At 44.0% G+C, this 12,702-nt stretch overlaps 1 protein-coding gene across 5 annotated transcripts in view; it reads left to right on the forward strand.

Moving 5' to 3' along the window:
• RNF17 (ring finger protein 17) overlaps nucleotides 1–12,702 on the forward strand; it is a 201,555-nt gene that overhangs the window by 122,721 nt on the left and 66,132 nt on the right. For all 5 annotated transcript variants that reach the window (XM_048844981.2, XM_075127255.1, XM_075127254.1 and 2 more), the window contains 2 exons: nucleotides 3,384–3,502; nucleotides 4,311–4,401. In XM_048844981.2, coding sequence (XP_048700938.2) covers nucleotides 3,384–3,502; nucleotides 4,311–4,401 — 210 coding nt within the window. The remainder of the gene's footprint in view (nucleotides 1–3,383; nucleotides 3,503–4,310; nucleotides 4,402–12,702) is intronic.

Here is a 12,702-nt window from a genome sequence, read left to right on the forward strand (position 1 = left end):
TTGCATTCCAATTATATTAATAGGAAGGCTCTCGATTAATCAGTTAACTCACGTGATTAAATAAAAAAAATATTGCAATTAATCACAGTTTTAATTGTATTGTTAAACAATAGAAACCAATTGAAATTTATTAGATATTTTGGATGTTTTTCTACATTTTCATATATATTGCATTCTGTATTGTAATTGAAATCAAAGTGTGTATTTTTATTACCAATATTTGCACTGTAAAAATAATAAACGAAAGAAATAGTAATTTTCAATTCACCTCATACAAGTACTGTAGTGCAATCTTTCTCGTGAAAATGCAACTTACAAATGTCGATTTTTTTTGTTACATGACTGCACTAAAAACCAAAACAATTAAAACTTCAGAGCCTACCAGTCCACTCAGTCCTACTTCTTGTTCAGCCAATCGCTAAGATAAACAAGTTTGTTTACATTTACAGGACATAATGCTGCCCTCTTCTTATTTACAATGTCACCAGAAAGTGAGAGTAGGCATTTGCATGGCACTTTTGTAGCCAGCATTGCACGGTATTTATGTGCCAGATATGCTAAACATTTGTATGCCCCTTCATGCTTTGGCCACCATTCCAGAGGACATGCTGATGACGCTTGTTAAAAAAAAAATGCGTTAATTAAATGTGTGACTGAACTCCTCAGGGGAGAATTGTATGTCCCCTGCTCTGTTTTACCCACATTCTGCCATACATTTCATATTATAGCAGTCTTGGATGATCCCTAGCACATGTTCGTTTTAAGAACACTTTCACTGCAGATTTAACAGAACACAAAGAAGGTACTAATGTGAAATTTCTAAAGATAGCGACATGACTCAACCCAAGGTTTAAGAATCTAAAGTGCCTTCTCTGATGACACTAAGCTGGGGGGAGAGGTAGATACATTGGAGGGTAGGGATAAAGTCCAGAGTGACCTAGACAAATTGGAGGATTGGGCCAAAAGAAATCTGATGAGGTTCAATAAGGACAAGTCCAGAGTCCTGCACTGAGGAAGGAAGAATCCCATGCACTGCTACAGGCTGGGGACCGACTGGCTCAGCAGCAGTTCTGCAGAAAAGGACCTGGCGATTACAGTGGATGAGAAGCTGGATATGAGTCAGCAGTGTGCCGTTGTTGCCAAGAAGTTAATGGCATATTGGGCTGCATTAGTAGGAGCATTGCCAGCAGATCGAGGGAAGTGATTATTTCCCTCTATTCGGCACTGGTGAGGCCACATCTGGAGTATTGCGTCCAGTTTTGGGGCCCCCACTACAGAAAGGATGTGGACAGATTGGAGAGAGTTCAGCAGAGGGCAACGAAAATGATCAGGAGGCTGGGGCACATGACTTATCAGGAGAGGCTGAGCGAACTGGCTTGTTTAGTCTGCAGAAGAGAAGAATGAATGAAGATTTGATAGCATCCTTCAGCTACCTGAAGGGGGGTTCCAAAGTGGATGGAGCTAAGCTGTTCTCAGTGGTGGCAGATGACAGAACAAGAAGCAATGAGGGAGTTGCAGTGAGGGAGATCTAGGTTGGATATTAGGAAACAGTATTTCATTAGGAGGGTGGTGAAGCACTGGAATGGGTTACTTAGGGAGGTGATGGAATCTCCATCCTTAGAGGTTTTTAAGGCCTGACTTGACAAATCCCTGGCTGGGATGATTTAGTTGGTGTTGGTCCTGCTTTGAGCAGAGGGTTGGACTAGATGACCTCCTGAGGTCTCTTCCAACCCTAATCTTCTAAGATTCTGTATTGATGCTTGTTTCATCACACTCATATCACTTTAAGGGTTGGTCTACACCGAGTTATTAGGGGTGTAATTTTCTGCTAACATAGCTTTCCTGGTAAAAGCCCTAGTGTAGACACAGTTACTCTGGTGTAAGGGAGGCTGATAGGCACTTCCCAAACTAGAATAATTAATACTAGTATAATTGCATCTGCGCTGGGGTAGGGAACTAACCACTTTAACTATACCAGCATAATTAAAGTGGCAAAACTTAATTGTACACAAGACCTAAGATAAGGCAGTGAAAGATGAGTATTGATCATTGGTACTCAGATCACTGACTCTCTTGATAGTATAACAGACCAGCAATACAAGAGTTGCTGCATTCAGTGGCCCAGGCCAGCCTCTTCAATGGGGATGGAGGGAAACAGAGCTATCCTTAAAAACTTGAGGATCAGGCCAGTCAGATCTCCAGTAAAACCTGAGGCAGATGGGAACTCTCCTTGAAGATAATGGTCTGGCATTTATGATGGTTTGATGAATGTAGAGACTTAGAGCGTCTTCAGAAAATGGACATTTGGGGAAGCACAAGTCTAGTGCGGAGAAAATTACATGTGATAGAACTAAAAACATTTAAACTGACCAGCACACCTCTTAGCTTACATATGCATCCCATCCTCATATTTTGAAAATACTTTTATATTCTCTTAAAACCATTGTCTGGATTTCCTTTCTGACTTTTTTTTTCACTTACGTATTTAAATGCCTTGTCGTTTATTTACATTTATTGTATATATGGTGTCAAGGTTCTTTCCCCACTCTGAACTCTAGGGTACCGATGTGGGGACCTGCATGAAAACCCACTAAGCTTATTTTTACCAGCTTAAGTTAAAACTTCCCCAAGGTACAAACTATTTTATCTTTTGCCCTTGGACTTTATTGCTGCCACCACCAAGCGTCTAACAAATATATAACAGGGAAAGAGCCCGCTTGAAAACGTCTTTCCCCCCACCAAAATCCTCCCAAACCCTGCACCCCCTATCCTAAGGAAGGCTTGATAAAAATCCTCACCAATTTGTGTAAGTGAACACAGACCCAAAACCCTTGGAACTTAAGAACAATGAAAAAGCAATCAGGTTCTTAGAAGAAGAATTTTAATTGAAGAAAAAAAGGTAAAAGAATCACCTCTGTAAAATCAGGTTGGTAAATACCTTACAGGGTAATCAGATTCAAAACATAGAGAATCCCTTTCGGCAAAACCTTACAAAAAGACACAAAAATAGGAATATACATTCCATTCAGCACAGTTTATTTTATCAGCTATTTAAACAAAACAGAATCTAACACATATCTAGCTAGATTACTTACTAAGTTATAAGACTCCATTCCTTTTCTGTTTCTGGCAAAAACATCAGGCAGAGAGAGAGCACCAGCTTTGAAAGTATCTTGTCTCCTCATTGGTCATTTTGGCCAGGTGCCAGCGAGGTTATCCTAGCTTCTTAACCCTTTACAGGTGAAAGAGTTTTTCCTCTGGCCAGGAGGGATTTTAAAGGTGTTTACATATGGTTTATTTGTTTTAGAAGAGGATATATCCTGTTTATGTTGAGAATATCATCTTTTCTTCAGAACTTCTTTCACATCTTTTATCTTTCACAGGTAGTGTTGTATGATTTTGGTGCTAAAGAAATAGTGAACATCACCTGTTTAAGAAAACTTGATGAAAAGCTGAAGCCAATTGAGACACTAGCACTGGAGTGCTCACTGGTAGATATAAGGTAATTTATTCCTTGTATATTGGAATAATGCTGTAAGATAGTGGTAGGGCCATTGTAATTTTTTAATGAAGTATTTTTTAATGTCAGCTCATATACAAGTAAAGCATTAACTGTGATATGGATGGAGAGGTTCTTTGTTTTGGACTAAGTTACATACTGCAGGACTGGGCAGGGGGAACAGATGCTTTGTTCTCATGGCTTCCCTGGCTTGCTTCTTGTCTGTACGTAAAGTTTGGTCTTCCTAGGCAACTTAGTCCCTGGATCTTTTGGAAATACAAGGGGAGGATTTTGGCTTTTCTTTCCTGGTCTGTTGGTGGGGGACAGAAGGATTCTTCCCTCTTGTAGGCTGTAGGAATTGGGAGAGAAGGCCAAACACCTGTTACCCAAGTGAGTAAGCTAAGACACCTCTGGAGTGAGAGTGGAACCACCAGATACATCTGAGCTCATGTGTCCTGTAGTAATGAGGGAAAATCCAACCTTGTATTAATATAGCTGACTCAACAGATTTCTGAAGTGCGTTTCCTAATAAAATATTGCACATTCTCTCTATTTTTGAGACCATCTTAATCTACTTTAGTGTTCCTCCTTAATATCTAACAATGCTTTTTGATCGTGGAGCAGCTGGTACTATTGTTTCTCTTCCTTTTCATTTGACTGGGATAATTTTTTTTCTTAGAAAGGGCGGTTTGATAGTTTTTAGTCTTGCTGGTGGGTAGTTGGTTTTTTTTTTAAATCCAACCTTTGACAACCTTTATTAAAACTATATTCTCTATTTCACTAAAACAGATTTTCATTTTTTCCATTTTAGACCAGCTGGTGGGAGCAAGCAGTGGACAGCAACAGCTTGTGATTGTATCTCCTATTACCTCACTGGAGCTGTAGCAAATATCATCGTACAGGTCTTTAATCAAAATAAGAAATATACATAACATTCCTGTCCAGGCTTGTTTGCCCCTTTTTAGTTACTTAAACATATCACATTTTCATTAATCAAACATGCTAGTTGAAATTTGCACAGATTATCAGTCTCCAATTGCAGGAACAGACCTGGTGGAGACAAATGTGCTGTCATTTCTACTTGAGTTTTGCTCGTTGTTGCTCACTGAAGCTGCTATTTCAGGACATATCTTGAAGTTTGAATCTGTCCTTTCTAGATCATTTAGTCAAACTGGGATATGTTTGATCTGTTGTTGATCGTTAATACATATATCTGGGAATGCAAAATATCTAGTTCTCTTAAGGGTGTATTAGCTCCTTAGGAATGGCATAATGTTTTCTTGAAGCTGACAATCTCAACGATTATGGCCCTATCCTATTTAGTAAAGACTATTATCAAATTGTAGCAAGGACACTGTAGCAATATTTTGAGTTTCAGATTTCCTTTACACTTGACAGAAGGTTTTAGACCTGAATATGGCATGGATATTATCTTGGTGCTTGACCCTTACTAGCCGTAGATGCAATGCAAATGTTTTGGGTTACTTTTTGTTTAAGCCTTTGAGATCACTGATGCATCTGCAGACCCAGACGTGATAGACAAGGTTTCCCTTGTGTAGTTCCATTCTTCTGAGAGAAACCAGAGAGTAGTAATGGGTATCTGATAGTCTATCCGAGTAATCTTTGCTATGGAGAAAGGCGAGGTTCTACTTTGTAAACCCTCCTGCCCATCATATATATAAGTTTAATGCAGAGCTAGTGAGGTGGTGTGGGCTATAGTTCGTTTAGAATGTGAATGAAATAGTTACCAACATAGCTGTTGATCAGCTTTCCCAGTGTCTGACTTAAAGAGAGTCTATTGAAGCGCACTAGGTTGTATAGTCATTTGTCAGATTAAAACAAAGATTATACTTGTAGGTTGCGGAAGCAACCAGATTAGACAGTAAACATTTTATCAGCCCTTTGTTGAGTGAGTTTACTTGACTTAGGTTCATAACTTGAAGATCATGTTGTAGGATCATTGACTGCTTTGGAAAGCCCAGGTAGCAACAGAGGCCAAGAATATATTTTATTTGTTGTTGTTAGGAATAGCAGTATTTGTATTATTATAGTGCCTTGGAGCCCTGGATCCCATAGTTCTAAGCACTGTACAGGCAGAACAAAAAGACAGTCCCTGTCCCTATAATCTAAGTCTGAGATGAGAGACAGCAGATGGGAAAGTACAAGGAAACAATGAGATAATATTGGGAAGAATGATAGCAAGTAGCCTGAGCACACCAGCAACTGAAGAGTTGTAAAATATTTTGTACATATCTCAGGAAAAGTGTTTTAGGGAGTGATTTGAAGGAAAACAATGGGGTGGCTTTGTGGATGGTCATGGGGAGTTCCTCCCAAGAGTGAGGGGCAGCATGGGAAAAAGCACAAAGGTGCTTGTTTGAAAATGTAATAAGTGGGCATTGATAACTAGCATTATGGGCTAATTGGAGTTGGAAGTTGATCTTTGGTTACTGAATGAGAGATGATGGGTAGAGTGTGGATAGGTTCCTTGGAAGTGAAGACAAGTAGCTTATGTGATATGATAGAGAAGAAGGAACCAGTGGACTGGTGCAAAGAGGAGGGTGACATGGTCCAAGCAAAAGGCTAAGAAAATGATCTTTGCAGCATCATTTTGAATGGATATGAGTGGGGCAAGTTTGCATTTGTCAGGCCCAGAGAAAAGGATGTTGCAATAATCAAGATATAAGAGTCTGAGAGCCTGAACAAGAGTTTTTGCTGTGTGGGTGGATAGGAAAGGTCATTTCTAAGAGATGTTATTCAGAAAGAATCTGCAAGAGTTACATACATAGCCTGGATATGGAGACCTATGGTGAGGTCCAACTTGAAGATGGCACCCAGGTTGGTTACCTGAGTGACAAGCAGTGATCAAGAAAGGAGGTAGCAGGGAGGCTGGGAGGAAAAAGATTAAGAGCTCTGTTTTTAGTCATGTTGAGCTTGAGATGTCAGAGACAGGCCAAGGAGACCGGTCTGGAATAGAGAGGTAGAGCTATGAGCTGTCAGTGTAGAGATAAATTGGTTTGCAGAGGAAATTATCAAGACATAATGTATAGAGGAAGAAGAGAAAGGGACCAAGTATAGAGCCCTGTGGAACAACCACAAAAAGTTTATTGGTAGGGAAATGAGGAGGATCATCCAAAGGCCAGGCTGAAGGAATGATTAAAGAGGTAATAGGAAAGCCAGAAGAGGACAGTGATGGAAGCCAAGGGAGGAAAAGATTTCAAGAAGAGGTACCTGGTCAACTGTGGTGAAAACAGCTGACAGGTCATGGAGAATGAGGATGGAATACTGGTTCTGAGATTTTGCTAAGAAGAGGTCATTAGAGATTGTAAGATCAGTTTCATTTGAGTACAGGAAGCGGAAGCTGGACTGGAAAGGGTCTAGGGTGGAATCAGAAGAGAGGAACTCCAGACAGCAATTATAAACAGCACATTCAATGAACTTAGCGATGAAAGGTAGATGGGGTGGTAGTTGGAGAGGTAGGTGGGGTCAAGGATTTTTTTTAAGATGGGAGAGACTAAAATATGTTTCTACTGTGAGGGAAAAGAGCCAGAGGAGAGTGCAAGGGTAAGGAGAAGCGTAAAGGATGAGAATGAGCATGAGGGAGATAAGGAGGTGGGATGGGGTCACTGGGGCAAGTAGAGGGGTTAATTAACAGGAAGAGAGCTGAAGAGAAATTTGTGTCTGACTGCGGAGAAGGAGAGGGTTGAGAAGGGGGAAGATCAGTGTATTCTGTCATTTTTCTCTTAGAAAATGTTGGTGTGATCCTGTGCAGACAGAGAACTGGGGGGAGAGAATGTTGAGGATGAGTCAAAGGTGGTAAAAATATGTCTGGGATTGTGGGCGTGGGAATCAATTAAATTGGAGAAGTAGAATTGTTTAGCTAGGAGGACAGCAGAACTGAAAAAGGAGGGAACAAATATGTAACTGAAGAAGTCAGCAGGGTCTTAGGATTTCCACCAGAGATGCTCTACAGCATGAGAACAGAAGTAGAAGCCGTGTTGGTAGTGTACTGGGCTGGGGGTTAGCCAGGATGGGAGGAAGCTAAAGAGTCAACAGTACAGTATCATGAGCGATGGAGGGAATCAGCAACCCATATCCAGGGAAGAAAGGAAGGAGAGGGCTGAGTGTTGACAAGAAGTCATCAGAGCTCATCATAGAAAAGCCTAATGACAGGGCGTATGGGGAGGGGGGCTGATGGGTGTGCTGATAGAGACCAAGTGATGGTTAGAGAGGGGGAACTCAGCAACAGAAGGCTCAGAGAGAGAAAAAGCAGTGATTGGTGAAGACCAAGTCAAGTGAATGGCTGTTTTCATGAGTCAGCCAGTTGAGTCAGGGCTGCAGGTCAAAAGAAGTGTGGGCAAAGAAACATGCAGCTAAGGGCTCAGATGGATCGTCGATATGGAAGTTGAAATGACCAAGGATGAGTGTGGGAGCGGGGGTGGAGAGAGAGCCAGGACTCAAAATCTGAGGGGAAGACTAATGGGAACTACTTGAATGGTTGGTAAATGACAGCAACATGGAGTGGGGTTGCGGGGGGGAGAGGAAGGAAGAGTCAGATGCAGTGCTGCTCAAAAGAGGAGGGAAGGGGAGAAAAAGGAGGGATTGGAAGCAGCAGGAATGGGAGAGGGGAAATTCAACATCCACACGCTGGTCTGAACCATGGTGGAGAGTATGAGTGGTCTCCATAAGAGATGACAGCTGCAAGAGGCAGTGTCAGAATGGATCCAGGTCTCTGTCTCTCTGACAGCCAGGAGCTGAGAGGAGCAAGATACGAAGAAGTCATGAATGGTTGCGATAGGGAGCAGTGCCCTAATCAAAAAGGTTGGGCAGGCTGCTAATATGACATGTAAAGAGTTAAAACTGAAAACAAGAAGTATTTTTAGGAAAATAAAAGGTTTGAATTGGATCTGTGTTGCATAACAAACCTTCTTCCAGTGGTGGTCCCTATGTGTATTCCACACATAGGGCACTCGTGTGCCATGAACCTGAGTCCGGAAATTCTTCAGAGCACTGTCAATTTGTCTGCACTTGAGCCATAGATCTCCTTGTGCTCCCAATTGAGGGTATGAGAGTCAGTGCAGGTTGATGCCTCTCCAGTTCCTCCTTAACCACTGGGCAACCTGAGGCAGAATTGTGTCCTCCTTCAACTCTTTGTACAACCTGTAAAGACATTGGTAAATAGTTATATTTCTTAGCTTAAGAGTTAAAGTTCATAGTATTGTTAGTATAGAGAGTTTTCTTTCTCCCTGATTGAGGAACCCTCCCTGGCTCCAGGACAATGCCCACAGCCCCGGGATTCAAGAATTGCATCTCTTGCCCTCCCTATTTCTCCATCAATGATTAATATCAGTGCTGCCTCTACTGTCTGGGTGAAATGCATATCTCTGCAAAGTGCAGTTGCTCTTTCTCACCCAGAACTCAAGAACTCCAGGAGCTTCGCCTGAGAAAGCTATAAAGCCCCTCTCTGATCTGGGCCAGGGAGGTCCCCTGTACATTGGCTTCAGCTAACCAGCAGAGCCCTTCCAAACATGTGCTTGGGAGCGGAGTCTCCAGTCCCTAAGACCAAGGATTTGTCATCCAGAACTTCGCATGAGACTAGAGAGTAATCTCATAGGTATAAGGACAGACAACCCTTCCACTACCCCATCAAGGACTGTGCATAAGGGTTTCTCCCCAAACCCGTACAGATTGAGTGAGACATGATCAGAACCTAACAAACCAGTTCTGCTAAAGACCTCCAAGTTGGAGGACAAAGCACATAGAAAGAAAGATCTGCCAGTTCCATCAGTCACGTTGGTACCGAAACATAAGGAAAGACATTCGCCAGTTCAGCCTGCGAGAGCTGGTCCAGGCCCATCTTTGGTACTACCTTGTTCATGTGAAGACCATCCAGCTGCTGTAGATGCACCCAATCCATCTGGGTTGACAGCCTGAACCCCTCAGACATAATGGTATATGGAGACTTACTTACCACTGGAGGATATATTCCTCCTTTATCCACAGTCTCCACTTCTCTCCGGCCTAGTTCTCCTGAGGAATTTTATTACTCTGGAGGAAGTGTCTACATTGGTATCCCAGGACATCCCATCTGGTAGGAGTGCTCCAGTACCAACATCCCCACTCCTATTGATGGAGCAGTTTTCGGACTCATTTGAGTCAGCGGGGATAGTTGCTCTAGTATCTCTGCAGAGATAGTCAAGGAGTCATGCTCTCTATTCCTTCAGGTATGACGTTCCAGGGACCTCTGGTACTGATTCTCCTGTGGTTCCCCACAACCAGCTGATCCCTCTTTCTGTTCTCATTGGAGTCACTAGGATCCTTATGGCAGGCTTTCAGGTCCTTCTTGAGAGTTGGAATGCTCCTGTCCCTCCTGCCAACCAGATCTGTTGGTGTACAAGAAGGAAGAGGTGGACTTGGAGCCAGAGGTACCAACAGTTCCGACAGGCATTTCTTCATCATTCCCAGATGAAGTGGTCACTCCTTCCTTGCCATCTCTGCCAGATGACCATCGGCAGTTTCAGGAGCTATTGCAAAGAATTGTCAATGGCTTACAAACTCCACTGGACCAGTGGTTCTCAAACTTATTTGATTGCGTTCCCACCTTCTTCATGCCTGTAGTAGTTTATGCCCCCCACAAATACATATATTAATAAAAAAAAGCAACATGCAAGTCTCACTAAATATTAAAAACAGTAAGGCATGGATTCAAACAGAGCCATTTAAGTATATAGTAATGTAAATTTTAAGTAAGAAACAGCTTACTGGCATCACACTGTTACTGGTGTGATGGGTGCACCTGTGTTTTGGAACAGAACTATTCCATCTTGGGTTTGATGCTCGAGAGAGCTATCTGGAGATCCCCTTCTCCCTGAAGACGTGATCATTGTTTTTTATGTAAACTAGAGAAGAAAAGGCTGTTTTGCTTAAGTAGGTAGAGGAGAAAGGAATTAAGATAGTTAGTTATTGCAGCTTCAGATAACGCTGGATACTCCCCAGCAACTGACAGCTGGAACTCTGAAGGCAGAGCCGAGAGTGGTGTCTGCTGGCTGGGCACCCAGCTCTGAAGGTATTGCTGCTGCCAGCAGCAGTGCAGAAGTAAGGGTGACCTGGAATATACAACTGTATGAACACATCCACGAAATTTGCTCTTTAGGCCCTAACCAATCCGTGAAAAATGTGTGATTTCTCTGTGTTTTCAGTAGATCCCTATTCAGTGCTGTGGGTAAAATATGCACAGTAAGATTTTTTTTGTAAAGCTTCTCATTCCCCCCACCCACCCAGAATACATTCTGTGCCCCCCCCCCCCCCCCCCCAGTTTGAGAGCCTCTGCTCTAGAGGAGGTCCAGGACCACCCAACTCTTGGATATCCTGCAACCTCAGGGACAAAATAAGGTGGCCCTCCCAATCAGTGAGGCCATACTAGAACCGACCAGAGTGGGATGGCACACTCCCAGGATTCTGTGCCTCTACCCCAAAGAGACCCAAGAAGAGAGATTTTTGTTGCAGCTAAGGGAAGTGAATTTTTGTTTTCCCACCCTGCCCCCAACTCACTGGTGGCACAGGCAACTATAGAATGGGCTTGGTCACTTTGTCAAAGGGCCACCCCAACAGATAAAGGCTCTGAGACTGGATCTCCTGGGAAGATCTCTCAGTGAAATACAATTTTAATAACTATTCCAGACTTGAGGACTTCATAGACAAGCTTCCCACAGGGGACAGAGCCCAATTTCTAAGTCCCTTTTAGTTGAGGGGAAGATGGTGGCAAAAGTAGCTCTCCAAGCTACAGTAGATTCAGCAGACAGAGCTTCCAGAAGTCTGGCCACAGGCTTAATTATGAGGAGGGACTCTTGGCTGCAATTGTCAGGGTTTCCTAGGAAGGTCCAGAACACCATCCAGGACATCCCCTTTGATGAGTCATATCTCTTTAATGAAATAATGGACAAGTCCTTGCGTTCATTAAAGGACTTGAGTGACTCTGCATTCCCTGGGGATTTATACTCCAGGCCTCATGAGGAAAGACCAAAGGCAATCTATAGACCAGGGCCACTCTCTCCTCATACACCTTATTATCAGCTCCCAGCCAACCATACTTGCAAATGCCAGAGGGTTCAGAGGCCTTGCTTCTCTGCCCACTCTACTGCCACTGCCCCTACTTACCCCCAGCTGCTGGCCAACAGCAATGTTTGACATATTGGTTGAGACCTGTGTACCACTACTGATGCGACCCACCTCTTCCCCAGAGGTGGGGAGCGAGTTGGCAGGGCTAGAAGGGTGAGTTGGCAGGGCTGGAAGGCTCCCTACCTGGCTCCGCACAGCTCCCCAGAAACGGCAACATGTCCCTTGGCTCCTGGGCGGAGGTGCAGCCAGGGGGCTCTGCGTGCTGCCTTCGCCCTGAGTGCCGTCTCCGCAGCTCCCATTGGCCAGGAACTGTGGCCAGTGGGATCTGTGGGGGCCGCACATGCAGGTGGAGGCAATGTGCAAAGCTACCTGGTCACAATTCTGCCTAGGAGCTGAAGTACATGTTGCTGCTTCGGGGGAGCCCCCCGAGGTAAGCGTCACCCAGAGCCCTCACCCCTCCCACTCCCCCCAACCGTCTGTCCCAGCCCTAAGCCCCCTACACCCAAACTGCTGGGGTAGGGGGGGCGTGGTGGGCCAGGACTGCCCCACCAGTGGCCAGTGCGGCTGGCCCAGGGGCTGCCTGAGCTGCTCAGGTGTCCCCTGGGCTAGCCGCACTGGCCTTTGCAGAAGTCATGGAGATCCCGGAAAGTCACGGAATCTGTTACTTCCATGACAGACTCACAACCTTAATCATGACAGAATGAACATCATTTTCTTAGCACCCTACTGGCTCAGACAATTCTGGTTCACAGAACTTCTAACAATGTTGGCCCGCCCTCCAATCAGGATCCACCCTTTCCCAGTCTTCCTAACCCAGGATGCGGGGGGGGGGGATGAAGCACCCCAGTCTGGGCTCTCTCCTCTTCATGGCCTGGTGTTTGAATGGGCTTTGGAAATAGAATGCTCATGCTTGGCCCCTGTCCAGACAGACCTTAATAAAAGGTTCTTTTTCTAGAACTTGCTATCTGGTCAAACGGGGATGCCTTTTTGGTCTCTGCACAACTCCACCAACGTTCTTCAGCCACCACAAGGATCACGGTTGTCCTAGACTGTGTCCTGTCCCTGAAGTCCTAAGGTCTCTATTAGTT

The sequence above is a fragment of the Caretta caretta genome, chromosome 1 (assembly GCF_965140235.1).
Source record: "Caretta caretta isolate rCarCar2 chromosome 1, rCarCar1.hap1, whole genome shotgun sequence".
NCBI classification, from domain to species: Eukaryota; Metazoa; Chordata; order Testudines; family Cheloniidae; genus Caretta; species Caretta caretta.